This window comes from Silene latifolia, chromosome 3 (genome assembly GCF_048544455.1).
Source record: "Silene latifolia isolate original U9 population chromosome 3, ASM4854445v1, whole genome shotgun sequence".
In the NCBI taxonomy this organism is placed as follows: Eukaryota; Viridiplantae; Streptophyta; class Magnoliopsida; order Caryophyllales; family Caryophyllaceae; genus Silene; species Silene latifolia.
In genome coordinates, this window is record NC_133528.1 from 128839378 (window position 1) to 128864513 (window position 25136).

At 38.9% G+C, this 25136-nt stretch overlaps 1 protein-coding gene across 2 annotated transcripts; it reads right to left on the bottom strand.

Annotated features, from left to right (window-relative positions):
* Positions 1 to 647: 647 nt before the first annotated feature.
* LOC141648015 (zinc transporter 1-like) lies at positions 648 to 9151 on the bottom strand. Of its 2 annotated transcripts, none has more exons than XM_074456427.1 (3): positions 8322 to 9151; positions 1321 to 1470; positions 648 to 1168 (listed from the first exon to the last, which is right to left on the bottom strand). In XM_074456427.1, exons 1-3 carry the CDS (start codon positions 8937 to 8939, stop codon positions 863 to 865), a joined length of 1074 nt encoding a protein of 357 aa, XP_074312528.1. In that variant the 5' UTR covers positions 8940 to 9151; the 3' UTR covers positions 648 to 862. The 2 variants fall into 2 exon arrangements, with proteins under 2 accessions (XP_074312528.1, XP_074312529.1); XM_074456428.1 differs by lacking the exon at positions 8322 to 9151 and adding an exon at positions 2448 to 3320.
* Positions 9152 to 25136: the final 15985 nt, after the last annotated feature.

Here is a 25136-nt window from a genome sequence, read left to right on the forward strand (position 1 = left end):
TAATCAAGTCTCTTAACTTATAAATGTAGCAAATCTGCCTCATAAGTTTCTCTCAATGTAGTTAACCACATATCTTGTTTTTAAGAATGAAATTTACATCTATTATTGAAATTTAAAATTATTGATCAAATATTAATCCTAGAATTCCTAATTATTAGAAAGCATGTTCAAATAATTTTTTTATTTTTTTTGGGGAAAAATATTCATAATATGAGAATTTTTAGTGAAATTATAATCAAAAGTTACGTGATCAAATTTTTATTTATACGAAGTATTAAATTTGGTTCACATTTTTCTTTGAATATGTAGATATTGTATTTAATTTAACTTTTATTAGATATATTTAAAATGGTTTTTAAAATTAAAAAAAAAAGAATAGGTTTTAGTTTTAAAAAATGGTAGAAAACTTGATTTGTGCTTAATTGCACATTTTGGAAAACTTATGGGTCTAATTTGCTACAACTCCTACAAGTGAAACTTAAAGGGTTGATTTACACATACTACATAAGGTATGGGAGTAATTTGCTATATCTCCGATTAAATAAGTATATTGTTAGCGCAAAAAAAATCACACTTGTTGACATAGACGTGCTAATGACATAATATCAGTAAAGCTTTGATTAATTCATTTGCGCAATACAATTGAGAATAATAAATCACACAAATGTTTTTGGTGACATAATAAATCACACAGTTAAAATATTATAATGTTAACATAATAATTTTGGCATGTAAAATAGAAAGCTCATATTTACAAACCAAAAAAACTTGCACCAAAAACCAAACAAAAAGAGGATAAATCCTCGTTTAAGAACAAAAAAAAAAAGTAATTTGTACGTTGAAATGTGTATATTTGAGAAAATCAAGCCCAAATAGCCAAAAGAGCCATAAAACCAGCACCAAGAAGCAAAGCAAGGTTAGCACCAAGGAACAATCTTCTGTTAGATTGAACCTTTGGATTCATAAAGTCTTGGGCCAAAAGATCTACAAGTGCCATGTATATCAATATTCCAGCAGCTACTGCATCCAACAAGCCTTGTACGATCAACGCCGTTGGGCTGTTCTCATTGTAAACGTTGGTTATTCCAAGTCCGATTGCGATTCCCACCGGAGTCGTTAGTGAGAAAAACATCGCCATACACATTGTTGATGCGGACTTGAATGACGCCTGCATTATGTAACTCATTTATCGTTAGCTATAAATCTATAATAACTCATTCCGATTACTACTTATTTTTATTGTAAGATCGTCTTTAAACCTATTGCATTGGAACGGAAAAGATGAGAAGTCACTCTAAGGTACAAAGATCGTCTACAAACCTGTGCAATACATCCACCAAGTCCCATGCCCTCAAAGAATTGATGGAAACAAAGAGCTGCCATAAGGGGTTTAATTGTATCAACACTTTGTGATGTTCCCAAAGATATCCCAATAATCACTGAATGGACCACTATTCCCATCTCCAACACCTATTTCACATATAACAACATTGTACAACATTGTTAATCAAACAAATTAAACGTCAATTTGTTAATTATAAAGACATTTTATTTATAATGACATTTTATAGGATTAAAAAGTTAGCTCAAATCTATTTATATAAAAATATATTCATTTTCCTTTAAATATTGTGATCAAAAGTAATATAAATAGCATAATAATTCACGTATGATACATCTCCCATACTAGAGTAGTTTAACACATTAGCATTTGCAGTATTCTTTTTTTCTTATTGTGAAACTTTAATGTAAAGTGAGATAGTCTAATGAATTCTAATTTCACCACGGATATTCTCTAACTCATCTCCCCCGTAAGAATAATTACATCATAAATTCTTACAAATGATCATTTTCCATTTTCTTGTCTTTGTCGCAAAAATAAAGATAGAAAAATGACAGAGACAAAATGGGGCGACAAAACGAGTAGTACGAGTGTAAAAACGAATATAATATAATATAATATAATATAATACAATATAATATAATATTATAATATATAACATAATTTTTTTGACACGTAAAATTTAATGTTTATATTAGACAATCCGAAATTATAACACCGAAAACTAATTACAAAGAGGACAAATCCTCCTATAACACACCCACATAAAAACGATTCCACATAAAAACGATTTGCTCATATGTGTAACATTTAATACGTTTATTAACTCCTCAAGTCCTTACAGAGTCATATTCCTCGAATTATTTTCAATTTCTTAAGTTTATTCATACTAAAAAAAATCAAAACAAACTAAATCTAGTTCCACTACAAACGGAAATATATGCATGATCAATCATTAGGAGATAAAAGTCATACCAATTAATTTTGGTTTTACCATAATAATAGGAGTAATAATACCAGCCTAACAATTCCCTAATATTAGATTTGAATTGCCTAAGTTTTAGCCTTACTTTGAAATTAATCAAGTAAAAAATCATAATCATACCTGAGAAGTGACCTTATATCTAATACGGTCCAACTCACTCAAACCCGTCTCAGTAACCACAGGAATAGCTCCATGGGCATGTCCGTGGGTCGCATGAGTATGCAAATGGACATGCCCATTATGGTCTCCTTGGTTCTCTTCGTCGACCGTGGCAGCGTTCTTTCCATAGTGAATTTTACGGTAATGCCCTGTGGCAAAAGCGTCTATCATTAACGTCCCGAGTGACCCTATCATGGCCGCTAACCCCGTAAAGGGGAATTTTCCCCAAGGGTTATCCTTAAGGCATGGGCTAGTAAGACTCTCAAAGGCATCGGGTAACACGTGTATGAACCCCGTCGACAATATTACCCCTGCCGCGAAGGACTTTACTAAGAAAAATAGGTTACTCTCCGGGCTTAAGGCGGGGATGCGCTTGCCTAGTATGGGTAAACACACCCCTATGGCACTGGACACTAATATGATGACAAGTGCCGCAACTTTGTACCTTAGAGCGACTTTATTGTTCCCACTAGGTTCATCTGATTGGTCGCAGGTGCAATCACCCGCGACCAACGTAGGGAGAAGCACAATAGATAGTAGAATGAGACTTTTTAGTGTTTTTTGCGACATTGTAATAGAAGAAGGGTAGTGGGAGACGGTAACGATAGCTTTTATTTGATGGAGTTTAATTTATAGAGTTTGCATACTAATATATAACGTAAACGTTTCTAAACTTACTTGAAGTAGAACTGTGAGTCGTTTATGATATGTCTTCATAATATAGAGACTACCTATATGTACGGGGTGAATAAGGAATGTAGATAGCAACTATATTGCTTCATGAATGATTAGAAGAAAGTATACGTTGAAGTGGTCAAATATGTCGGCATTGTGTTTTCATTTTCTATTTTTTTTAGTTATATTTCATGAAGAAAAATATATTGATTTTGATTAGGATATATATAGAAAGAGATATTTAATAGAGTTTGAAATAAATATAAATCAGTAAGATTTCTCCGATTTCTATTCCGTATAGAATCGCTAAATTATTATAGGGTTTTCTAATAATATGGGTACATATTAAGGTGTTAATTAGAGAAAGATTTATATGAATATATATATCGCGAGAAATTGAAATATGTTTTCATATTTGCCATACTGAAAATATGACCGGTATCCGTTTTATAGATAAACTAGGTTTGGTGCCCGGCTTCGCCCGGGCTACCTCTATTTACCGTTAAATTTTATTTCAAAGAAATAAACTATATTGGAGTTGTCTAACTCACACGTTTAATATCTGTAATATATTTTTCTACAGCATATCTTGTAATTATGATGAAATGTAAAATTTATTTACAAATTATGAGACACGTTCACTAACCCGCTATTAATATTATTACTTTCACGACATTATTTCTTAATATCATTACGTCCACTACTCCCGTGGTTACTATTGTTTCTTTTACTAATTCCTCTATTTTTTTCTGTTAAATTCATTATTCCAGTTAGTTTTATCCGGCCTATATTTAAATAAATAAAATATTTCCTTGAGTCAATTGGTTATTTAATTGTTCATACTTTTTCTCATTGTTACCACTGTTACTTTCACTACATTCGTAGTTACTTTCACTACTCCCACTATCATTATTATAACTGTCACTACTCCCACATTAATACTGTTAGTTTTATTAATCTCGTTGCTGCTACTATTACTTTTACTATATATATTTAATTTAATGTATAATTCTATGATGATACTAATTAATTCCATAAGTGGGGCATGTTAATTTTAAGGAAAATCACTATATTCTTGTGTTTTATAAATTTAATTACTTTAATTTAATGCAGTTTCCATAAATATTCTTCATCAAGGCATGTTTATATTATAATTTTAACCAAAACTATATAATATTTACATTGAGATCCCTCTATCAGGTCTATCACACGGTGCTATCGATTTAAAACTATATAGTATATTTAATTTGTATAAATTTCTTTAATTACATTGAAGTCCCTTGGTTTCTGGAATTAATATATAGTATTGATTGATTGATGAGTTTAAATATTACCACACGGTGCTAATAAGGATAAAAATTTTTATATAGAAAAAGATATTTATTTGAGTTTGAAATAAATATAGATTAGTAAGATTATTATTACATTTCTACCCCGTATAGAATTGCTAAATTATATTAGAAATAGCGGTCATTTTAATTAGATATGTCTAGAGGTGGCAATCGGGTCAGTCGGGTCGGGTTTGGGTCGGGTCACGTCGGGTTGGGTCATATCGGGTTCGGGTCATATCGGGTCAGCATACCCTTTCGGGTCGAGTCGGGTCGGGTTCGGGTCGTTATCGGTCGAGTCATTTCGAGTCGAATGCTGTATCGGGTCGGGTCGGGTTTGGGTCGGGTCATTATCGGGTCCGGTAACTTACTCGCACTACTATAATTTTTTACCATTAAATTTATTTTTTAACCTATTATTTGGTTTAATTAATTCATTACTAAGTAAAACATATCAATCTAAACACAAAATCACTTTCATTTTGATCAAAATTAAGCTTAATAATTATCGAGTCATCAACTTAATCGGGTCAGTATCGGGTCGGGTCAATATCGGGTCGGGTCTGGGTCGGGTTCGGGTCACTCATAATCGGGTCGTGTCGGGTTACGGGTCGTCATCGGGTCGGGTCGGGTCGGTTTCAGGTCACAATATTTTCGGGTTTGCTCGGGTTCGGGTCGGGTCACTCGGGTCAGGTCATACTTGCCAGCTCTAGATATGTCGTTATTATATTCACCAAACAACCCGTAGGCCATAAAATTCAGCTTGTTAGCAACAATTGGTCTCCCTTGTGACGGGTTACCATTTATGACGGATATTTTGTGAGATAAAATGGTAACAAAATGAGTTAGTGGAGAAAGGGGACCACATGAATAGTGTTGCAGAGAGAGAAAAAGTGGGTACTTTGTGAGGTAAAATGGTATCCGTCTTCAGCTTGTGACGGATATGTCATGTCTTCAATGAGAATTTGTGTGTTAGCAATGACAAGGATGACATATTTTGTAATTTATCAAGTCAACGATCCAAGTATGTCGACATATAAGGATATTATTCATCATTGACTTGACTTATCTTTCTATCTACATTAGGGAACTTATTGCGTATAGACGTGAGGAGATCTTTATATACGGAGTACTAGTCTTAAACCCGTGCAAATTGCACAGATTTGCTTTTTCAAATATTATTATCGCAAAATACTTATTTATTAACATTATAATGCAAGAAATATTGAAAACTATATCTTAATATGATATTATGACCTTGTTTTTAAAACTTACGCGGAATTTGGGGTTTAATATATAATGTCATTAATTTTAAAAAGTTTATGTATCGGGATCCTAACTCAAAATTGTGCCCCATGACCCGTGACCTGTGACTACCCGTGATATAACTTTAGTGTCATTAATTAGTATTATTATTTTTATGTTAGCTAACTAATTTTGTAATATAGCTTTAATTATGTAGTAGAAACATCATAGATAGGAGTAGTATGAATGCTAGCTAACTATATTTATAATATAACTTTGATAATGTATCAGAAACATAACTAAATATCTAATGACCTTTGTTAATTCTACAATGTATAGCGTAGGATATAATGAAAAATTGCCTCAATTCTTTTTTTTAAAAAATTAAAACATATTGATTTTCCTTTAAATATTGTGATTAAAAGTATATAAATAGCATAATATAATTCACGTATTATACATTTATCAGTCGAGTAGTTGAGTAACACATTATAGCATATTTGCTTGTATTCTTTTTTTCTATTCATGAAAAGTAGGCACAAAAGGTAAATTCACATAAAATATCTCAACTCCTCAACGCTACTAGCCTACTACATGACAAAAACTAATAGAGGGTGTTTGGTTAATTCGGTCTCGAGTTAAGTGAACTATAAGGACCCAAAATATACATATACCTAGTTATAAGGACCTAAAATTTTAAAGACAAGCTTTAAGGACCTATTATTCCATTCCGTTAACTTCTCATCTATTGTTTCGTTAACTTCTCATCCTAATTGCTAGAAGTATTTTGTTTGCATTTTATCGAGTACAATACTAGTTTAAATTCCACGTAATATATGTACGGCATATACATATGCTTACCTTTTTAGTGTACTACTTATAAATTAATTAAATTGACATCTTATAAATTTTCAAATTTCATCTAGATGTACTTTTTTTTGAGGAAAAAAATCGGTCTGGAAAAATAATAAGGAAAATTGAGTAATGTCGGGACTCGGGAATTGTTTTTTTTTTTAATTGAGCTAGACATGACTTATAACAACAATTAATTATTTTGTTTTATACGGAGTAATAGGAATTAAATCATTCTTTTATAATAGCCTCAACTAAAGATTTAACAAATTGTAACTTATTTTTTGCACCAAATTTATTTTGTTTTAGACTTTTAGTTAAAAGATTATAGCTTAGTAATTAATCCGATCAGAAATGCTCCAAAATGTTAAAGAGACCCGAAATACGGAGTACAAAGTATAATTTTGAAATCTTGATCCGCGACTCGTTCGACTTAAACCAGAGACGACCCGTTAATTTGGAGGTTAAGACCCGACCCGAACGAGTGGACCCGTTGGGCCAACGGTAAATCAAGAGTGAGAAAACGGGTTAGGTCGAATACGAGTCGTATATGGTTCATCAGTGAGACAAGACGAAAACTATTACAGTGCCATTAAAATGTACGAGTAATTTTTTTACCTTTATTCTTAAGTAATTGCGTCTTATTGGATCTTTCAAGTAGGTCGGGCAGGTTGGGTACTGAGTCGGGTTAGGTCGAATACGAGTTGTATCTTACGGGCCACAGGCTAGCTAAGGTCAGAAAACGGGTCAACAAATAATAATGAGGGAGTGTATTTTTTATCAACAATTTACGAGTAATAAGTAAAATATTGCAACATGCTAACATGCAAACAAAAATACTTCTAGCAGAATGAGAAGTTAACGGATTGCATGAGAAGTTAACGGAATAGAATAATAGGTCCTTAAAGTTTGTCTTCTAAATTTCAGGTCCTTATAACTAGGTATATGTATATTTTGGGTCCTCACAGTTCACTTAACTCATTCGGTCTCTAGTAAATTGGAAAGGATTGATGCCCTTTACTTTTTTTTTTTTTTTTTTTTTTTTTTTTTGTAAATTTTGAAATAGAGTAGGATAGTCTAACGAATTCTAATTCCACCCGCGGACATTTCTAACCCATTTCCCCAATAAGAATAATTACGTCACAAATTCTTACAAATGATCATTGTAGCAAAAGTAAAGATAAAAAAATGACGGAGACAAAATAGGTAGTATAAAGTGTAAAAAACAAATATAATATAACATGGTGTAATATAATATAATATAATATAACATAATCCAATCCAATATAATATATATAACACACCATATTTTTGGCATGTAAAATTTAATGTTTATATTAATCAATCCGAAGTTATAACACCAAAAAACTAATTACAAAAAGGACAAATCCTCCTATTCACACACCCACCTAAAAACGAATTGCTCATAACTCATATGCGGAAGTGCGTAACATTAATACGCTATAGTCCTCGAATTATTTTCCTAGTGTTTTACAGAAAGCCAAATTCTTTTTATGCATGCTAAAAAATCCAAACAAACTAAATCTAAATCCACCACAAACGGAAATATATGGATGATCAATCAATCAATAGGAGATAAAAGTCATAGCAATTAATTTTCCATTTACCATAATAATAATAACAGCCTAACAATTCCCTAATATTACGTTTGAATAGCCCAAGTTTTAGCTGACTTTAAAATTATACATTACGTAAAAAAAAAAAAAAATCATACCTGTGAGGTGACCTTATATCTAATACGGTCCAACTCACTCAAACCCGTCTCAGGAACTACGGGAATAGCTCCATGGGCGTGCCCGTGTGTCGCATGAGTATGCAAATGGACATGCCCATTATGGTCTCCTTGGTTCTCTTCGTCGACAGTTGCGTTCTTCCCATAGTGAATTTTACGGTAATGCCCCGTGGCAAAAGCGTCAATCATTAGCGTCCCGAGTGACCCTACCATGGCCGCTAGCCCCGTAAAGGGGAATTTTCCCCAAGGGTTATCCTTAAGGCATGGGCTAGTAAGACTCTCAAAGGCATCGGGTAACACGTGTATGAACCCCGTCGACAATATTACCCCTGCCGCGAAGGACTTTACTAAGAAAAATAGGTTACTCTCCGGGCTTAAGGCGGGAATGCGCTTGCCTAGTATGGGTAAACACACCCCTATGGCACTGGACACTAATATGATGACAAGTGCCGCAACTTTGTACCTTAGAGCGGCTTTATTGTTCCCGCTAGGTTCATCTGATTGGTTGCAGGTGCAATCTCCTGCGACCAACGTAGGGAGAAGCACCAGAGAGATGAGAATTAGACTTTTTAGTGTTCTTTGTGACATTGTTTGGGACATCGTTAATAATAATATGGGATGTAGTAGTAGAAGAGTGGTGGGAGACGGTAACGAGTATAGCTTTTATTTGATGGAGTTTATAGAGTGAGCATATATACTAATATATAACTTAAACGTTTCTAAACTTACTCAAAGTAGAATTGTGAGTGGTTTATGATATGTCATCATAATATAGACTCTACCTATATGTACGGGGTGAATAAGGAATTTAGAAAGCAACTATATTGACTTCATGAATGATTAGAAGAAAATATTACGTTGAAGGGGTCAAATATGACGGCATTGTGTTTTCATTTTGTATTTTTTGTAGTTATTTCATGAAGAAAATATATTGATTTTGATTAGGATATATATAGAAAGAGATATTTAATAGAGTTTGAAATAAATATAAATCAGTAAGATTTCTCCGATTTCTATTCCGTATAGAATCGCTAAATTATTATAGGGTTTTCTAATAATATGGGTACATATTAGGGTGTTAATTAGAGAAAGATTTATATGAATATATCGCGAGAAATTGAAATATGTTATCATATTTGCCATACTGAAAATATGACCGGTATCCGTTTTATAGATAAACGAGTTTAAATATTACCACATGGTGCTAATAAGGAGAAAAAAATTTAAATAGAAAAAGATATTTATTTGAGTTTGAAATAAATATAGATTAGTAAGATTATTATTACATTTCTACTCCGTATAGAATTGCTAGAATTGCTAAATTATATTAGAAATAGAGATCATTTTAATTAGATATGTCGTTATTATATTCACCAAACAACCCGTAGGCCATAAAATTCAGCTTGTTAGCATTGACAAAGATGACATATTTTGTAATTTATCAAGTCAACGATCCAAGTATGTCGACATATAAGGATATTATTCATCATTGACTTACTTATCTTTCTATCTACATTAGGGAACTTATTGCGTATAGACGTGAGGAGATCTTTATATACGGAGTACTAGTCTTAAACCCGTACAAATTACACGGGTTTGCTTTTTCAAATATTGTTATCGCAAAATACTTATTTATTAACATTATAATGCAAGAAATATTGAAAACTATAATCTTAATATGAAATTATGACCTTGTTTTTAAAAATTACGCGGAATTTGGGGTTTTATATATAATGTCATTAATTTTAAAAAGTTTATGTATCGGGATCCTAACTCAAAATTGTGACCCGTGACCCATGACCCGTGACCTGTGACTACCCGATATTTAATAATAAGAGTTGTGACTACTAATCGAACTCTGTTGTTAATTTATTTTTATTGTTATTAATATTGATTGTAGTATTCTGCTATCAATTTGTTATGAAATTATATTAATTGTAAAATAGTACACCCATTCAATAAAATAGTACACCCATTCATAGTCGTATCTCTATTTGTCAACTTGGATCTCTCTTGTTTTCATTTTTTTTATGTTTTTTTTTTGAAAATATATTGTTAAGATCCTAGAACTTATAAAATATTTTATATCAATTTTAATTTTCTATATTAATTGATTAGTAAGAAAAATTTAATGAATCGATTTGATATAATTATTATTCTCATTAGAGCATCTCCAATGGTTAAGCAAAAGGACTTGCTTGCAAATAAAAAAGTTTTCAAGTTACTTGCTTAACCATTGGAGCACTTTTCATGTACTAGCTTAAATTGAGCTAGTAGCTCCATGAAGCTAGTAGCTCAAATGGGCCTACAAGAAAAAATCTACCAATTAAAACAACACTTAAATATTTTTAATTTTTATTTTCTAGGTAAAATAAGTAAATGTATTCATTAAAAGAGTGTTGTGGAAGGTAGTTGACATATGGTGCATTTAAGCCATAACACTAAGTTAGTAGCTTACCATTCTAGTAGTTTGTAGCTTAAAAATATTCTAGCTTGAAAATCTTATGTGGCAAAGTTAAGCTAGTAGCAACTAGCTTACCATTGTGGATGCTCTTATCTGCTGGAATATTAATTCACTGTAATTAATGATGTCAGACTATATTTGTTGTAATTTGTGGTTTTAATTTTTGTATATTTGTTATGTAATTCATATCTATAATGGCATTATAGAAACAATGTACAGTGAATATTTGTATATTTGTGTTGTTACATACTCCGTACATTGCTAATTAATTGCCGGGTAAAACGTGGTCCCTAAAATTCAGGGAAGAAAAAGTAGCCTTTGAATTGTTGACTTTCAACCACAGAGCGACACGTAGACTCTGTGGTTGTTCGTTTAATAAATAGGATGATGAAGTCTTTTTGATACATTTATTATGTAAATAGGTACAAAATTATCATGTTATGGTTAACAATAAAAGGGTCACAAAAAACAAATAAATGGATATGAACGATTGGTCTTTCAATAATTTAAGGAGATAACGTCTCTCCCAAATTTTAGTGTTCTCAATATCTATTACTTCCTCCGTTTAATCATTTGTTTACGTTTTATATTCTTTGCAAGGCATATTTTATTTAAGCGTAAACAAATGATTAAGAGAGACGGAGAGAGTACTCTTATATTATTAAGTTTTTATAATAATGTAATATAATACAATATAAAAAAAACCTACGTATTCCCTATTACTCCCTCTCACACAAGCTTCTTGACTCATAAATATCAAATTTTTGCGGAAAAATTCCTTTTGAGTTGTTTGCTAAAGTTGAACCAATTATAGTTGTGTGAAATATACTCGGTAGATTTGAATTATATTGGTGTAGCTTATAAGTACTCGATAATTTTAAAGCATAACTCTAGTGGTACAAAATTTCATATTTCAATCTCCCGAATATTGATTTCAAATGTATTAGCCATTTAGGTATATATATGCAAAGAAAAGAAAATTCGAGAACAGTTATAATTTTTTTTTTTTTTTACCGAAGTACTCCGTAGGTTATTTCACCGAATAAACTACTGAAATGATCATCTTTTCAACTTTTAAAGTATCATTTTATGGGTCACTTTGGGAAGACATTTCATATTGCTTATTTGATCGAAGTAGCTTATTTGATCAAAATTTTAGATATTTTATTTTTATGTACGTGTTTGACAAATAAGTTATTTAACCAAATAAACTACTGAAATGAAATAATACATAGAGTAGCATGGGAGAAATAAGTAACCCATCTTATTTTATTGCTTTTTACCCCTTCAATTTATTATAATATTAAATACAAAATTTATTCTGTCTTTTTAGGTTTTTTTTATACCAAAAATCAACTACCGTTTCAACTAATTTGCCAAATATTTTTTAAATAATCAACTCTTAATTTTCAACTAACTTTTTGGGTTTAAGTTATTTTTTTCGCTTTTCAGGTTTTAGTTAGGCTCTGTTTGGCAGAGCATTTCAGGTAGCTTATTTGACCAAAATAGCTTATTTGACCAACATTTCAGTCACCTTATTCTTTTGTACGTGTTTGACAAGTAGCTTATTTAACCAAATAAGCTACCTGAAATAAAATGCTACATGAGGTAGCATTTTAGAAATCAGGTACCTGAACTGATTTTATCTTCCATGTTTACCCCTTCAATTTATAATAATAGATCATTCCTATACCATTTTACGTCATTTCACCAAAAATCAGCTACCTTTTCAGCTAGTTTGCCAAACATTTTTTATATAATCAGCTACCTTATCAGCTTCTAATTTTCAGCTACCTTTTCAGGTTTCAGTTACCTTTTCAGTTTTCAGCTACCTTTTCAGTTTTCAGTTACCTTTTCAGTTAATTTTGCCAAACAGAGCCTTAGTTTTACCAAACAATGCATGTCTCTATACCATTATCATGTGACATATAGAAGATAACGGAAGAAGAGATGAGACACAAAATGTTACCGTGGATCAAATATTTGTATGGAATTGTTTTATGTCAAAATAACATCATAAAACACAGGTTTTTTTAACCCAAACACTTGCGAAATTGTTTTAGTAACCACCATACTATAATTTTTTTTTTTTTTTTTGACGGCTACCATACTATAATGATGCACCATAATTATTATCAACTCCTAAGAGAACCATTTTAGAAGACGTTTTCCCATGATTGATAATCATGTAAGATAGTTCTAATACTCGTATAAATTATTGATAGTTACCTATTAATTACGTACACAATTATTCATGAAAAGTCTGTTGTTAAAATATCCTTACATTCAATATTTGCGTAAATGCGGTTTTATATTCATATATAAATTGGAGGAGGATGAGAATTTGAGTTACCTGTGATGTAACTTTGTACCTCAACCGATCTAATTCACTTAGACCTTCATGCTCTGTAGGAAATATAGTATCACTATAGGGGCGAAAATATAATTAGAGAATATTTGTTGTTGTGTCGTGGTATGGAGGCCACTGAATGAGAAACGAAATCGCCCCGACTACGGTACAAATCGATATAGGCGTCGTCCCCCAAGGTCACACAACACTCCTAAAAGTTGTGTACTCAACCATTAGGAGTTGGAACTCATATGGTATGCTCAAAATTATCATAGAGAAGTAGTAGAGATATGTGAAGATGTATATTCTCAAATGACTACACTTCTCTATTTATAGTGGTAGAAATGGACATCATAACCACAAAGTTAATGGCATAACCACTACCCATAAACATGGGTCAAACATGATGTTAGTGGCTATTGTTCCGGGTGTAATTCCAGAGCAGATGTTTGTTACCACTCGTAGCTAGTAGAATGATGTCCTTGCTTGAATCCTCCTTGCAGTCTCCTGAAACGATGAACAAACTGAGGGCTCGGCTTTGGCCGAGCGTACTCACTCCGACGCTCAAGTCAGTGAACTTAGAGAGAAGTTGTTGTAACTTGGCTAAGAGTATATTGTAGAGAGATAAGGAAGATATTACCAGATGAATAGTGGTTATTAGGTCCATTTGTGGATCCTTTCCTCAATGAAGGTTGAGGAGTATTTATAGGCATTCACCTTTTGTCACGTAGTGGCCAAGTGGCCAAGTGGCTATCAGGTGAGAAGACCGTTGTACCCTCGGCCGATGGACCTGTGGCAGGCTCGCCGAGGGTCTTGGATTTGAGTACGCGGATTTGTGTCCCGGCTGGCTAGTTCTCTGGCCGAGACCCAGGTGACAGGCCGATGGGCTCCATCGGCTAGACTGTCTAAGTCGTTGACTTTGCTGTGGATACCCTTGACCTTGCTCAATATGTTGACTTGGTCAGCGGTGCAGAATATGCCCCATCAATTTGCCCCCAGCGTAGTCTATGCCGTGGTATGGGCTCCGATGTATGTGAACGTATATTCTGCGTAAGTATTTTTGCAAAAATTTTGGTATCGGCTTCTTCTGAAGCATCGGCGTGGTTCTTGTTAGGCCGTACCATATATATCCCCCCTCCACATGGATGCGTAAGGGGCATCCGATGTGGAAAAGAAGGTGACGCTGGCCGAGACCAGAGCTGAGAGTCTTAGGTTATTTTTGATTGCCCCGGCCGTGCTTCCCTGGCTTGGTCGATCATGTGGTCGGCGGAGAGCAGGTGCCTAGGAATTTGTTGAGGGAGATGAACAGGCGAAGAGATGTGAATGGGCGTGTTGAATACGCTTGGTAACTGTAGCATTGATTGACATTCAACTGTTGCAACGATTGACATTCCGTGGTTGCATGTCCGACGCGCGTGTCGTTCATTGATTGGTTGACGCTTCATGGGCTGTGCCCTGATTGGTCCCTCTTCATGGGCTTTTCCCTATAAATAGGGCAGTTATTCCGTGATTTTGGCCATTACTTTCATTTCCTTAAATTTTCGAAAATTTTCTCCCAAAATCTTCATATCTCTAAACTTTCAAGGGCTTTCTTTTCTTCCAATCTTCGGTCTTCGATCCGGCGAGTGTTTTTCTTTGAGGTAAACAAACATTCTTTTTTATCTTGCTAATAATTTGTTGTGAACATGTCTTCTGCTGATGCTGGACCTAGTGAACCTGCGTCGGGGGGCCCTAGGTCTCCTTCTCCTGAAGTTGACCCTCAAATTTTGGAGGAATGGGAGGATGACGATTCCTATGGTGATTTTGGTGATGATTTCGGTGATGAAGTGGAAAGGCCTCGTCCTAACGGAGGGAGGCAGTATGTTATGGATCACGGCGACGCCTGTAAGGTCCGTTCTGACCGTGCTTGGACTCATAAGCTCGCCAGTTGTTCAGGCGAGAAATTTTTCGAGGGCCACTTTTTCTTCGGTAGGGGATACAAAATTGTTATCCCTGAGGAGGGTCAGGCCGTCTGTTGCCCTCCACCGGGCCACACCGGCGTGTATATGCGACATTTGGAGTATGGGCTCCGGTTTAGTTGAATGAGCACGTTATGGCCATTATTAGAGCCATGAACGTTGCCGTTGCACAACTGCACCCGTTGGCTATGAGGACCATAATCGGCTTTGTCTGGCTCTGTCTCTTCAAAGGAGAGGCCCCAACGGTGAATTTATTCCGCCGGCTTCACCATCTCAAACCATTTTCTGGCCGCGTCGGATGGTACGGTGTGGAGATGGAGTCGGGTTATGTCTCTGTTAACAAACTTTCTTCTTGCAAGGATCGGCAAGGCCGGTGGGTGTACGTTAAGGTCCGGATGACTATCCGCTGCCACCTTTTTCCAAAGACCGAGTTAACTTGCGGTGTGAGACTCGGGCGGAGCACGATAGATGGGTTTCCGGAAGAAGCTCAAAATGGATGCCAGCGGTGTCTATCTCCGGGAGGATGAGAGGGATGAGAGGCGGCAATGAGGCTCTTTGAGGTGGACAAGAGTGGGGTGCCGAAAAGATGGATTCCCCGACGCGAGATCATCCTTCGGGATGAGCCGCTCTGCCATGTCGGCCTCATACCGGCCCCTAGCACGGGGTGAGTGGGGTCGGTGTGAGGCCATCGCCGTTCTTAATGCTCTTGCTCCTCGAATTTCGGTTTATTTCCTCTACTTAACTCTTGCTTTGTTTCTTTCGCAGACCACTTTGGATCGGGCTTGTCCGAGGATATTCTCGGAGAATGGGGCTGCACAAAGATGGAACCGTTGCCAACTTGCATCCCAAGGCTCAAACCCACGACCGTAGGAAGTCGCCGAGTGATCTTATGGAGCAGCGGCTGAAGGGCTTGAGCGTGGAGGAGGCTCAGGCGAAGGTTGTTAGCGGCGTTGTGCGTCGGACGCGGAAAACAATGTCTTCGGCGGCGAGGGCGTCGCGCGGTTCAACTCCCACCCCCTCCTAAAAGGAGACGGTGGAGGTTGTTGATATTCCTTACGAGGGGGACTCCGATGCGGAGGAATCTCCCCTTATCCGAAAGAGGAAGGAGGCAGCCTCTACCGTTGGCAAGGAAGTGCCTCCTCCGGCCAAGAAGGCGAAGCACGGTACCTATTCATTCCGTGGCTTAAATTTAGCCGAGTCATTGGGTGCTCTCGATGACAGGCTTCCCGACATGTCGATATACGTTGATACCGCGTCTTTATTAAATTTTTGTAGACCACCGCGGCCGGCTCGCTCTCGTTGGGCGGCAGGTGGAGGGGACCTCTGCGCAGGTTGGTGATCAAGGCGCCACCGTCAACCCTTCATCCCAGAGGGCATCCTTCTCCCAGCCGCAGGCTGGTGGTCAAATTATTCCCGCCGTCCCTTCATCCCAGAAGGCTTCCGTCTCCCAACTCATAGAGGAAGGCACGAAGCTAATTAGGGAGCTTGCAAGGTGGAACATGGTTCGTTGCTCGTCTCATGGAGCAGGAGAAGGCCGTGGCTCGAGCTGTCCATGAGCGTAATGCCACTAAGCAGGTGGCTGCGTCGGCGAAGCTGGATCTCCTCAATGAGCGGAAGCTTAGGGGAGATGCTGAGAAGGCGCTCTTGGCTGAGAGAAAACTCAGGGAGGACGCTGAAAAGGAGGTCCTTGCTGAGAGAGCCAAGGCCGAGGCTGCGGCAGCCGAGGCTGCGAAGCTCTTTGGAGAAGTGTAACCATGTTCGGGCGTGCCGACCTCTATCTCCAGCGAGAGGAACGAATCCGAGGGCTGTTTAAGGCCCGGGCGGAGGTGATTCGGGGCAAAAGGCTATCATCAAGCGAAGGAGGCGGACATTGAGATGCTCCAAACTGTCATGCTCCCCAATCGTGCGCTGAATTAGGGACTTGGCCGAAGGAGCTGCTAGGGAAGTGATCGAGGAGCTTTTCCCTCTTGATGGTTCCTTTCCGTGGGGCAGATATGACAAGCTGCTTGATGACAAGCTCGAGGCTAAGGAGAACGCCATGGTGGAGAAGGCCAAGGAGGCGGTGAGGGCGAAGATTGAGAAGGAGGCGGCCGCGGAGAAAGCAGCTCTTGCTGAGAGGGCTAAGGCGGCCAAGGAGGAAGCTGAGAGAATGAGGGCGGCCGATGACGCCGAGGCCAAAGCCGAGGCCGCTAGAAAAGCTCTTTGGGTTGCCTATTGAAGAAGATGCGGCTACCGCCATCGATGGTAAGCAGCACCAGGCATAGGTTGCTCGATGAGGACAAGTTTACAGCGAGATCTGCTTGACTCCTCACACACCATCATGTCTTTGCTTGATGAGAACATGTTTACAGCAGATCTGTTTCAGCTGTTCGGGGGCCGATCATTAATCCCTTCTTCCCTGCCATCTTTTTGGTGCTTTAAATGACATAATTGTAGCTTTTGCTTTTCTCCTTGTACTCTGTACCGCTTTGGTAGGTTGTGTTTTGGTTTATCCCAATGGGGACGGCTGTCATCTCCGTTCTCTTTGCCTGTAAACTGTTGATTATTAATAAGAGTTTGTTTCTTTTGCCTTCGGCATGGCCGAGGTCTTTACCTTATTTCTTTTGAGCGTCTCAACGGTATTTAGTGTTTCCACTTTGCCTCTGGCTTGGCCGAGGTCTTTCTCGTTTTTGTCTGAGTTGCCCTCTTACGTTATTAATTGAGCGTCTCTTTTTGTTTGAGCCTCGGTTTGGCCGAGGCGGTTTAGAGTGTGCATCTCAACCGTTTTTAACGCTTTTAAGGCATTTTGATTTGTTTATCAACTGCGCTGGCCGCGACTGTCGCGGTGTCTGCTTCCTGATGGAGACTGCCGCTCTTGTCGGTACGACAGTAAGAGTCGGCGTCTGGATAGCGTGTTACGCGGCGTCTACCACTTTAAGTGACTGCCGAAGCGTCTACTATTTGGGGTGACTGCCACAGCGCTACATTTCTTCATGGGGACCACCGCTCTTGTCTATGACAGTGTGAGCTGGCGTCTGGATAGCGTGTTACGCGGCGTCTACCACTTTAAGTGATCTGCCAAGCGCGTCTACTATTTGGGGTGATCGCGCACGGCGCTACATTTCTTCATAACGACTGCCGCTCTTGTCGAATCGACAGTATGAGACGGCGTCGGCTTCTTATAACGACTGCCGCTCTTGTCGAATCGACAGTATGAGACGGCGTCGGCTTCTTATAACGACTGCCGCTCTTGTCGAATCGACAGCATGAGACGGCGTCGGCTTCTTATAACGACTGCCGCTCTTGTCGAATCGACAGCATGAGACGGCGTCGGCTTCTTATAACGACTGCCGCTCTTGTCGAATCGACAGTATGAGACGGCGTCGGCTTCTTATAATTTGCCGCTCTTGTCGAATCGACAGTATGAGACGGCGTCGGCTTCTTATAACGACTGCCGCTCTTGTCGAATCGACAGTATGAGACGGCGTCGGCTTCTTATAACGTTGCCGCTCTTGTCGAATCGACAGTATGAGACGGCGTCGGCTTCTTATAACGACTGCCGCTCTTGTCGAATCGACAGCATGAGACGGCGTCGGCTTCTTTCCTCCTGCCAGTGATTTATGGGGAAAATGGACCTTCATGGGAGACTTGGTTGATTTTACATTCGATATTAACATGCGTCGGGGTGCCCACAGCTGTTTTGGGCACCTCCGGCGCTATACAAGGTCTATCAGTTTCCTAATGCCTCATCAGAGGCGCTGTTCCCCCGTCAGCCGTCGGTTGCATCCATAAGGTCGCCCTTTGGTTGTGAGGATGAGCTTTTCCCCTTCTCCGATCGCTTCGCCACTTTGAGGGATTGCATGTTGCATCCTCGCGGATGACGGATGTTGACCACCTCGTCCTTCTCGTCTTTGGAGACGAGCTTATGCGCTTCCCCCGGTCCGAGACATACATTAGTGTCGGGGCCGGATGGACATCACCGTGTCGGCATCGCTTAGAGTAACTCGGCCTATTAGGGCGTTGTAGGCGGAGGAGCCGTTGATGACGACGAACTCGGCTAGGACATTCTTGGCCGCATTCCCTTCGCCGAACATCACGGTAGTCCGATTGAACCCGGGGTACCAGGCCAGCCCGGAGAAGTTGTATAGTGGATGGGTGCGGGGCTCAAGTCCTTGATTCTCGGCCGAGGTCGTGGAAGCACTCCCCGAACATGATGTTCGTGTAGGCGCTGTGTCTATCGGACATCTCTTCACTAGGTGGTTGGATATGTCCAAGTTGACTACGAGTGGGTCATTTGTGAGGGGCGATGACTCCCTCGTAGTCCTTCCCTCCAATAGTCATATCGGGAATCGGAGGCGGTGGTCGCTGCGTTGGGCACAAAGTTGATGGCCTGATACAGCTCGTTCAGGTGCCGTTTGTGCCCATGAGCCGACCCACCGTTCTCGTTACCTCCGATGACTACATGGATAACTCCTATCCGTTGAAAAACGGATTTCTTATCTGAGCCGCTGGCGTCAGTCTTCTGGCCTTTGGCCACATACTTGTCGAGGCTCCCCTTCCGGATTAGCTCTTCAATGGCATTCTTGGATGCGCGAGTTGTCGATGAGGTGGTGGCGCGCAGCCGTGGTACTCGCATGATATTGGTTCGAGTCACCGTCTCCTTTTGGCTTGGGAGGCCGTTCCACTTCCGGCCCTCGCTTCGCTTAGGCGAAGACCTTGGCGGCCGATGCGACCAGAGGGGTTTTGTCATGGTAATGCCTTTGGTAAAACATTCCCGAACTGTCGCCGGCGCTCGTCGAGCCCTGTTTCTTGGCAGATCTATCAGACCGTGACCTGTTATTGTCACGGCGTTTATCATCGGATCGTGACCTGTTATTGTCACGGCGCCTCTCATCCGGGCTATCATCCCGGCGGCTTTTCCTCTTTGAGGGCTCGGCCTCGCTGGGGCCTACCCAGGTCTTGTGGTAATCTTCCACCTTGATGGCCTGGTCGGCCATCTTCCTCGCGGCGTCTAGGCCCAGGCCCCCGTGCTTGATGAGCTCGTCTTTTAAGTTTCCCTTTGGGAGGCCCTTCATCAGTGCGAAGGCCGCCAGTTCGGGATTGATTTCCCGAATCTGCTGGACCTTGCCGTCGAACCTCTTCATATAGCTTCGTAGAGACTCGCCCTCCTCCTGCTTGATAGTTAGGAGGTCCGACGTCTCCACGACCGTCCTTTTGTTGCAAGAGTACTGGGCTAAGAAGGCGTCCTTTAGGTCGGCGAAACAGTATACCGAACCGTCGGGAAGCCCCTTGTACCAGTTTTGAGCCATCCCATGCAGAGTCGTTGGGAAAACTCGGCACCAGACCTCATCAGGCTGCTCCCATACCGACATGTAAGACTCGAAAGCCTCGGCGTGGTCGGTTGGGTCACTATCTCCTTTGTATGTGAACGCCGGCAACTTCAGCTTGGTTGGCACGGCGGTGTCTAGGACATAATCACTGAGGGGCTGTTTGACCACGTGTCGGATGACACGCGGCGACCGACTCCTCGCATTCCTAGTCCGGCTTCTCTCCTCGTAGCGGGAAGGACTTCTTCTCCGGCTCGGGCTTCTTCTCCGACTCTCCTGAGTCGGGCCGCCGGTTCTCCGGGGTGTGTCTCGTCGGTGGTGCGGCGGCGATGTCCTCTCCCGAGTGCGAGAAGGACTTACGTTTACCACGACCACTTTGGGCTCCTCCGGCGTCTTGGTAGGGTCTGCTTCTCCCAGTGCTCCGTTCAAGTTTCTTGGAGTCACGTTCTGGGCCCTGGTCTCCTGGACGGCTTCCGCCGCTCGTGTCGGCGTGCCTATGTGAGCTGGTGTACTCCCAATTAGGTCCAGGAGTGTCTTCAGTTTTGCTACGTCAACCACCTGTCCCATGATGGTGACCTGGTTGGCGGGAGGCGGCGTGTCCGGTATTATCGGCATTCCGAATTCCGGTTGGACTACTCCGCCGGTGGAGGGTTGCACTACTCCAGAATGGTGAAATGTATCATCTTGGTGTAGCTCGGTTTCGTCGGTCACGACTACTTGTTGTTTTGACATCTTCTCAGCTTTTTGGGTGGGTTTTTTTTTGTTTTTGTTTTTGTTGTTTGGGAATGAATGTGACTAGCTTCTAGTGTCTCTTTTCCCACAGACGGCGCCAATTGTTCCGGGTGTAATTCCAGAGCAGATGTTTGTTACCACTCGTAGCTAGTAGAATGATGTCCTTGCTTGAATCCTCCTTGCAGTCTCCTGAAACGATGAACAAACTGAGGGCTCGGCTTTGGCCGAGCGTACTCACTCCGACGCTCAAGTCAGTGAACTTAGAGAGAAGTTGTTGTAACTTGGCTAAGAGTATATTGTAGAGAGATAAGGAAGATATTACCAGATGAATAGTGGTTATTAGGTCCATTTGTGGATCCTTTCCTCAATGAAGGTTGAGGAGTATTTATAGGCATTCACCTTTTGTCACGTAGTGGCCAAGTGGCCAAGTGGCTATCAGGTGAGAAGACCGTTGTACCCTCGGCCGATGGACCTGTGGCAGGCTCGCCGAGGGTCTTGGATTTGAGTACGCGGATTTGTGTCCCGGCTGGCTAGTTCTCTGGCCGAGACCAGTGTGACAGCCGATGGGCTCCATCGGCTAGACTGTCTAAGTCGTTGACTTTGCTGTGGATACCCTTGACCTTGCTCAATATGTTGACTTGGTCAGCGGTGCAGAATATGCCCCATCAGCTATAAACATGCAAGTAGTGGAGAGAGTGTAGAGATTCTCTTACGAGGCAATGAAAGGCTTCTCTACAATGTAATCTATCTAGACGACATTGCTAGCCTTTGCATTACTTCCAACAATCCCCCACTAATGCAAATGATAGACAAAATTCTGAGCATATTAATAAGGATTGATACTTAAGCATTAATATCTTTCGATTTGAATTAACACATAGTGAAATGGAACAATTCTTTCATCACCTAGAGAGTGAACGAATCTTGAACTCCTAGACTCCGGGGTAAATTCCAAACACATATCTCACCTTAAGTTCCAGACGAGTTCCGCGATACAATTCAACAAATTTATGGCCAAATGAACCTTGGGATTCTCACGAGTGCTCTAGAGAGATAGCCTAATCTCTCATAGAAGTAGGCCAATCCTTCACACCCACGTAGGTGATTCCAACAAGTCTATCTCCATATAAACCACTCAAGCATGAGCTATAGAATCATTAAGAGCTCTAAGGCTCAACCTCTCAACATAGCGGTGAATCCATCAAATCCTTCTCAATAAGACCACCCAAATAGAGGGATATAGATTCATTAAAAGCTCTAAGGCTCAACCTTTCAACATTGCGGTGAATCCATCAAGTCCTTCTCAATAGGACCACCCAAATAAAGGGATATAGATTCATTAAGAGAAATATCTCAACCTCCATCATTACGGTGATCTCATCAAGTCCGTCTCACAAGGACCACCCAATTTTGGGCTATAAAACCATTAAGAGCTATATGCTCAACCTTCCAAAATAGTGTACATGTCATAGGAATGGGATGTGTACACAAGTATGAGTTATCTATGGCTTCGTTAGACCACCCTTGCATAACAAGTTCCGGTATCCACCACAAATTCCTCAACTAATAGGCTTTTGCCCCATTCCCCTCGACAATTCTAGGACTTCTTTCTTTCTTAGTCCATTAGCTTAAATATGCTTCACTCAAATTTCACAAAGATAATAATTTTGTGAGCATATTATTCTCAATCAACTTTCTCAAACCAAATCTGCATAAAATGTGTAAATCTACAAGTCGTTATACACATTATTTTAGCATTATTAAGTTGATATTAGCATTACGCTAAAGATAAACATTAGGCAAAACTCCATGCCCCCACAATTAAGTAGTAGCTAATAACTCATACTTGTTGATCGTCATTACCTTTTAGTCGATCCAATATCTTTCTAGATATCCAACATAATTCAATTCTTAATCTTGCACCTTAGGAACTTCACCAAATGTGAATGATAACTTTGGTAATGAATACACAAACAAAATGTACTTAGTTGCATAAGCTACATTGAAGCAACTATAATTATACATATTAGACTTCTCACAATAGTCAAAACATGCTCTCTTATAACTCATTAGCATCATTGTTCTATTTAAAAATATAGAGCTCGTACTCTCATGTCGTTTAAAAGAACAAATAATCTTCTTTATTATTTTTTCTTTCTAATAAATTGACATAGAATAAAGCATACAAGTAGTGTTTGTGATTTTGCACCCAAAATCATATTATTTACTAAAAGCTCTATATACATCATCATTCTTATATTAGAAAACAACGAATCTTGATGATTGTTTCACTTATATTTACTCTTTGCAAATCCACAATATTTTACAAAAAGAATTTGACTTCTTACCAACATAAAATCAATCATCACAATCTCGTATAGTGTGGTGTAAGCAAAATGTAACATAAATAATTGAACCTTACGCAACCATTATTTATTGATTATAACCATTATCCAACAAATTAATACTTCTAATTTTGGTTCAATTAGCCATGTATAAAACATACGATCTAATTTTGGTTCAATTAGCCACGTATAAAATATACGATTATCATTTTCTCTACACCCCCACAATCAAAGATATACATACTCATCACAAATTATAAGATATCAACTCTAAACTTGATGAATAAATTTATCAAATAAGTTGAACGTCTTCCCCCCACATGTTGTCACACCACAAATTAGTGACAAACATAATCATTCAAATAAAATATACACATTATTCATTCATTCATCATCTCAACTTTTAGATATCATATAATAATTGACAAATTATGTTCTTCATAATCTACTTTTATAAAACTTTGACAAAAAATCATTTCCAATTTTTGTCACACATATCCAAGATACTATATCAATTTAAAACAAAATATTTAACCCCCACGTTTGGTTCATAACTCAAATATAAATTTTAGTTTATCTTATAATCAAAACTAAATAACCAATCCAAATGTGTGAAATATTTTGTTTGATAAACATATTGTACACATAACAATATCTTGGACACTTAATCATTCTAGCTACTTGTCAATCAAAAATCTTGGAACAATTTCATTCACATATTCTTGAAACCAAATAAAGTAGTAGCTTAAACATACGAACGATTAAGGCATATATAATTTGACCAAACCTTCATATTTATCATCATAAATATTTTAAAGGAAAGTCTCGAGAACATACCTTAACCACAAGAATGGAATTGAGCAACAAAATTATAGATAATACCATTCTTTTATAAGTCTTCATAAAAACTTTCAGCATACTACCATGACATTGTTGTCCATTTTAAGGATGGTAGATGACCGAATCTGCTCACGGCTTAAACTACAAAGTTGTAGCCCTTCTTCTTAGCTTTCCAACGCCGTATTACACGCCTCAAACAAAGCTTTAGAGACCGAGTTATGACCAAAATACCAAACTGCTGTCTCGCCCTCCGCGGCCTGATTCTTATACCCGAAGAACAATATTTTTGGCCAATAGAAATACTTCCAATGACCAAAATAATGAACACAACAACAATAATAGCGATAAAATTTCGTTTCTCAATTGTAGGAAATATAGTATCACTATAGGGGCGAAAATATAATTAGAGAATATTTGTTGTTGTGTCGTGGTATGGAGGCCACTGAATGAGAAACGAAATCGCCCCGACTACGGTACAAATCGATATAGGCGTCGTCCCCCAAGGTCACACAACACTCCTAAAAGTTGTGTACTCAACCATTAGGAGTTGGAACTCATATGGTATGCTCAAAATTATCATAGAGAAGTAGTAGAGATATGTGAAGATGTATATTCTCAAATGACTACACTTCTCTATTTATAGTGGTAGAAATGGACATCATAACCACAAAGTTAATGGCATAACCACTACCCATAAACATGGGTCAAACATGATGTTAGTGGCTATAAACATGCAAGTAGTGGAGAGAGTGTAGAGATTCTCTTACGAGGCAATGAAAGACTTCTCTACAATGTAATCTAT

Bases quoted from the DNA above. Each gene is read 5' to 3' on its own strand.
- LOC141648015 (XM_074456427.1), bottom strand. From the start codon at position 8,939: ATGTCCCAAACAATGTCACAAAGAACACTAAAAAGTCTAATTCTCATC. The intron at 1,471-8,321 runs GTATGATTTTTT...TATGTGAAATAG, and splicing joins GATATAAGGTCACCTCACAG to GTGTTGGAGATGGGAATAGT. The intron at 1,169-1,320 runs GTTTGTAGACGA...TACATAATGCAG, and splicing joins TTGGTGGATGTATTGCACAG to GCGTCATTCAAGTCCGCATC.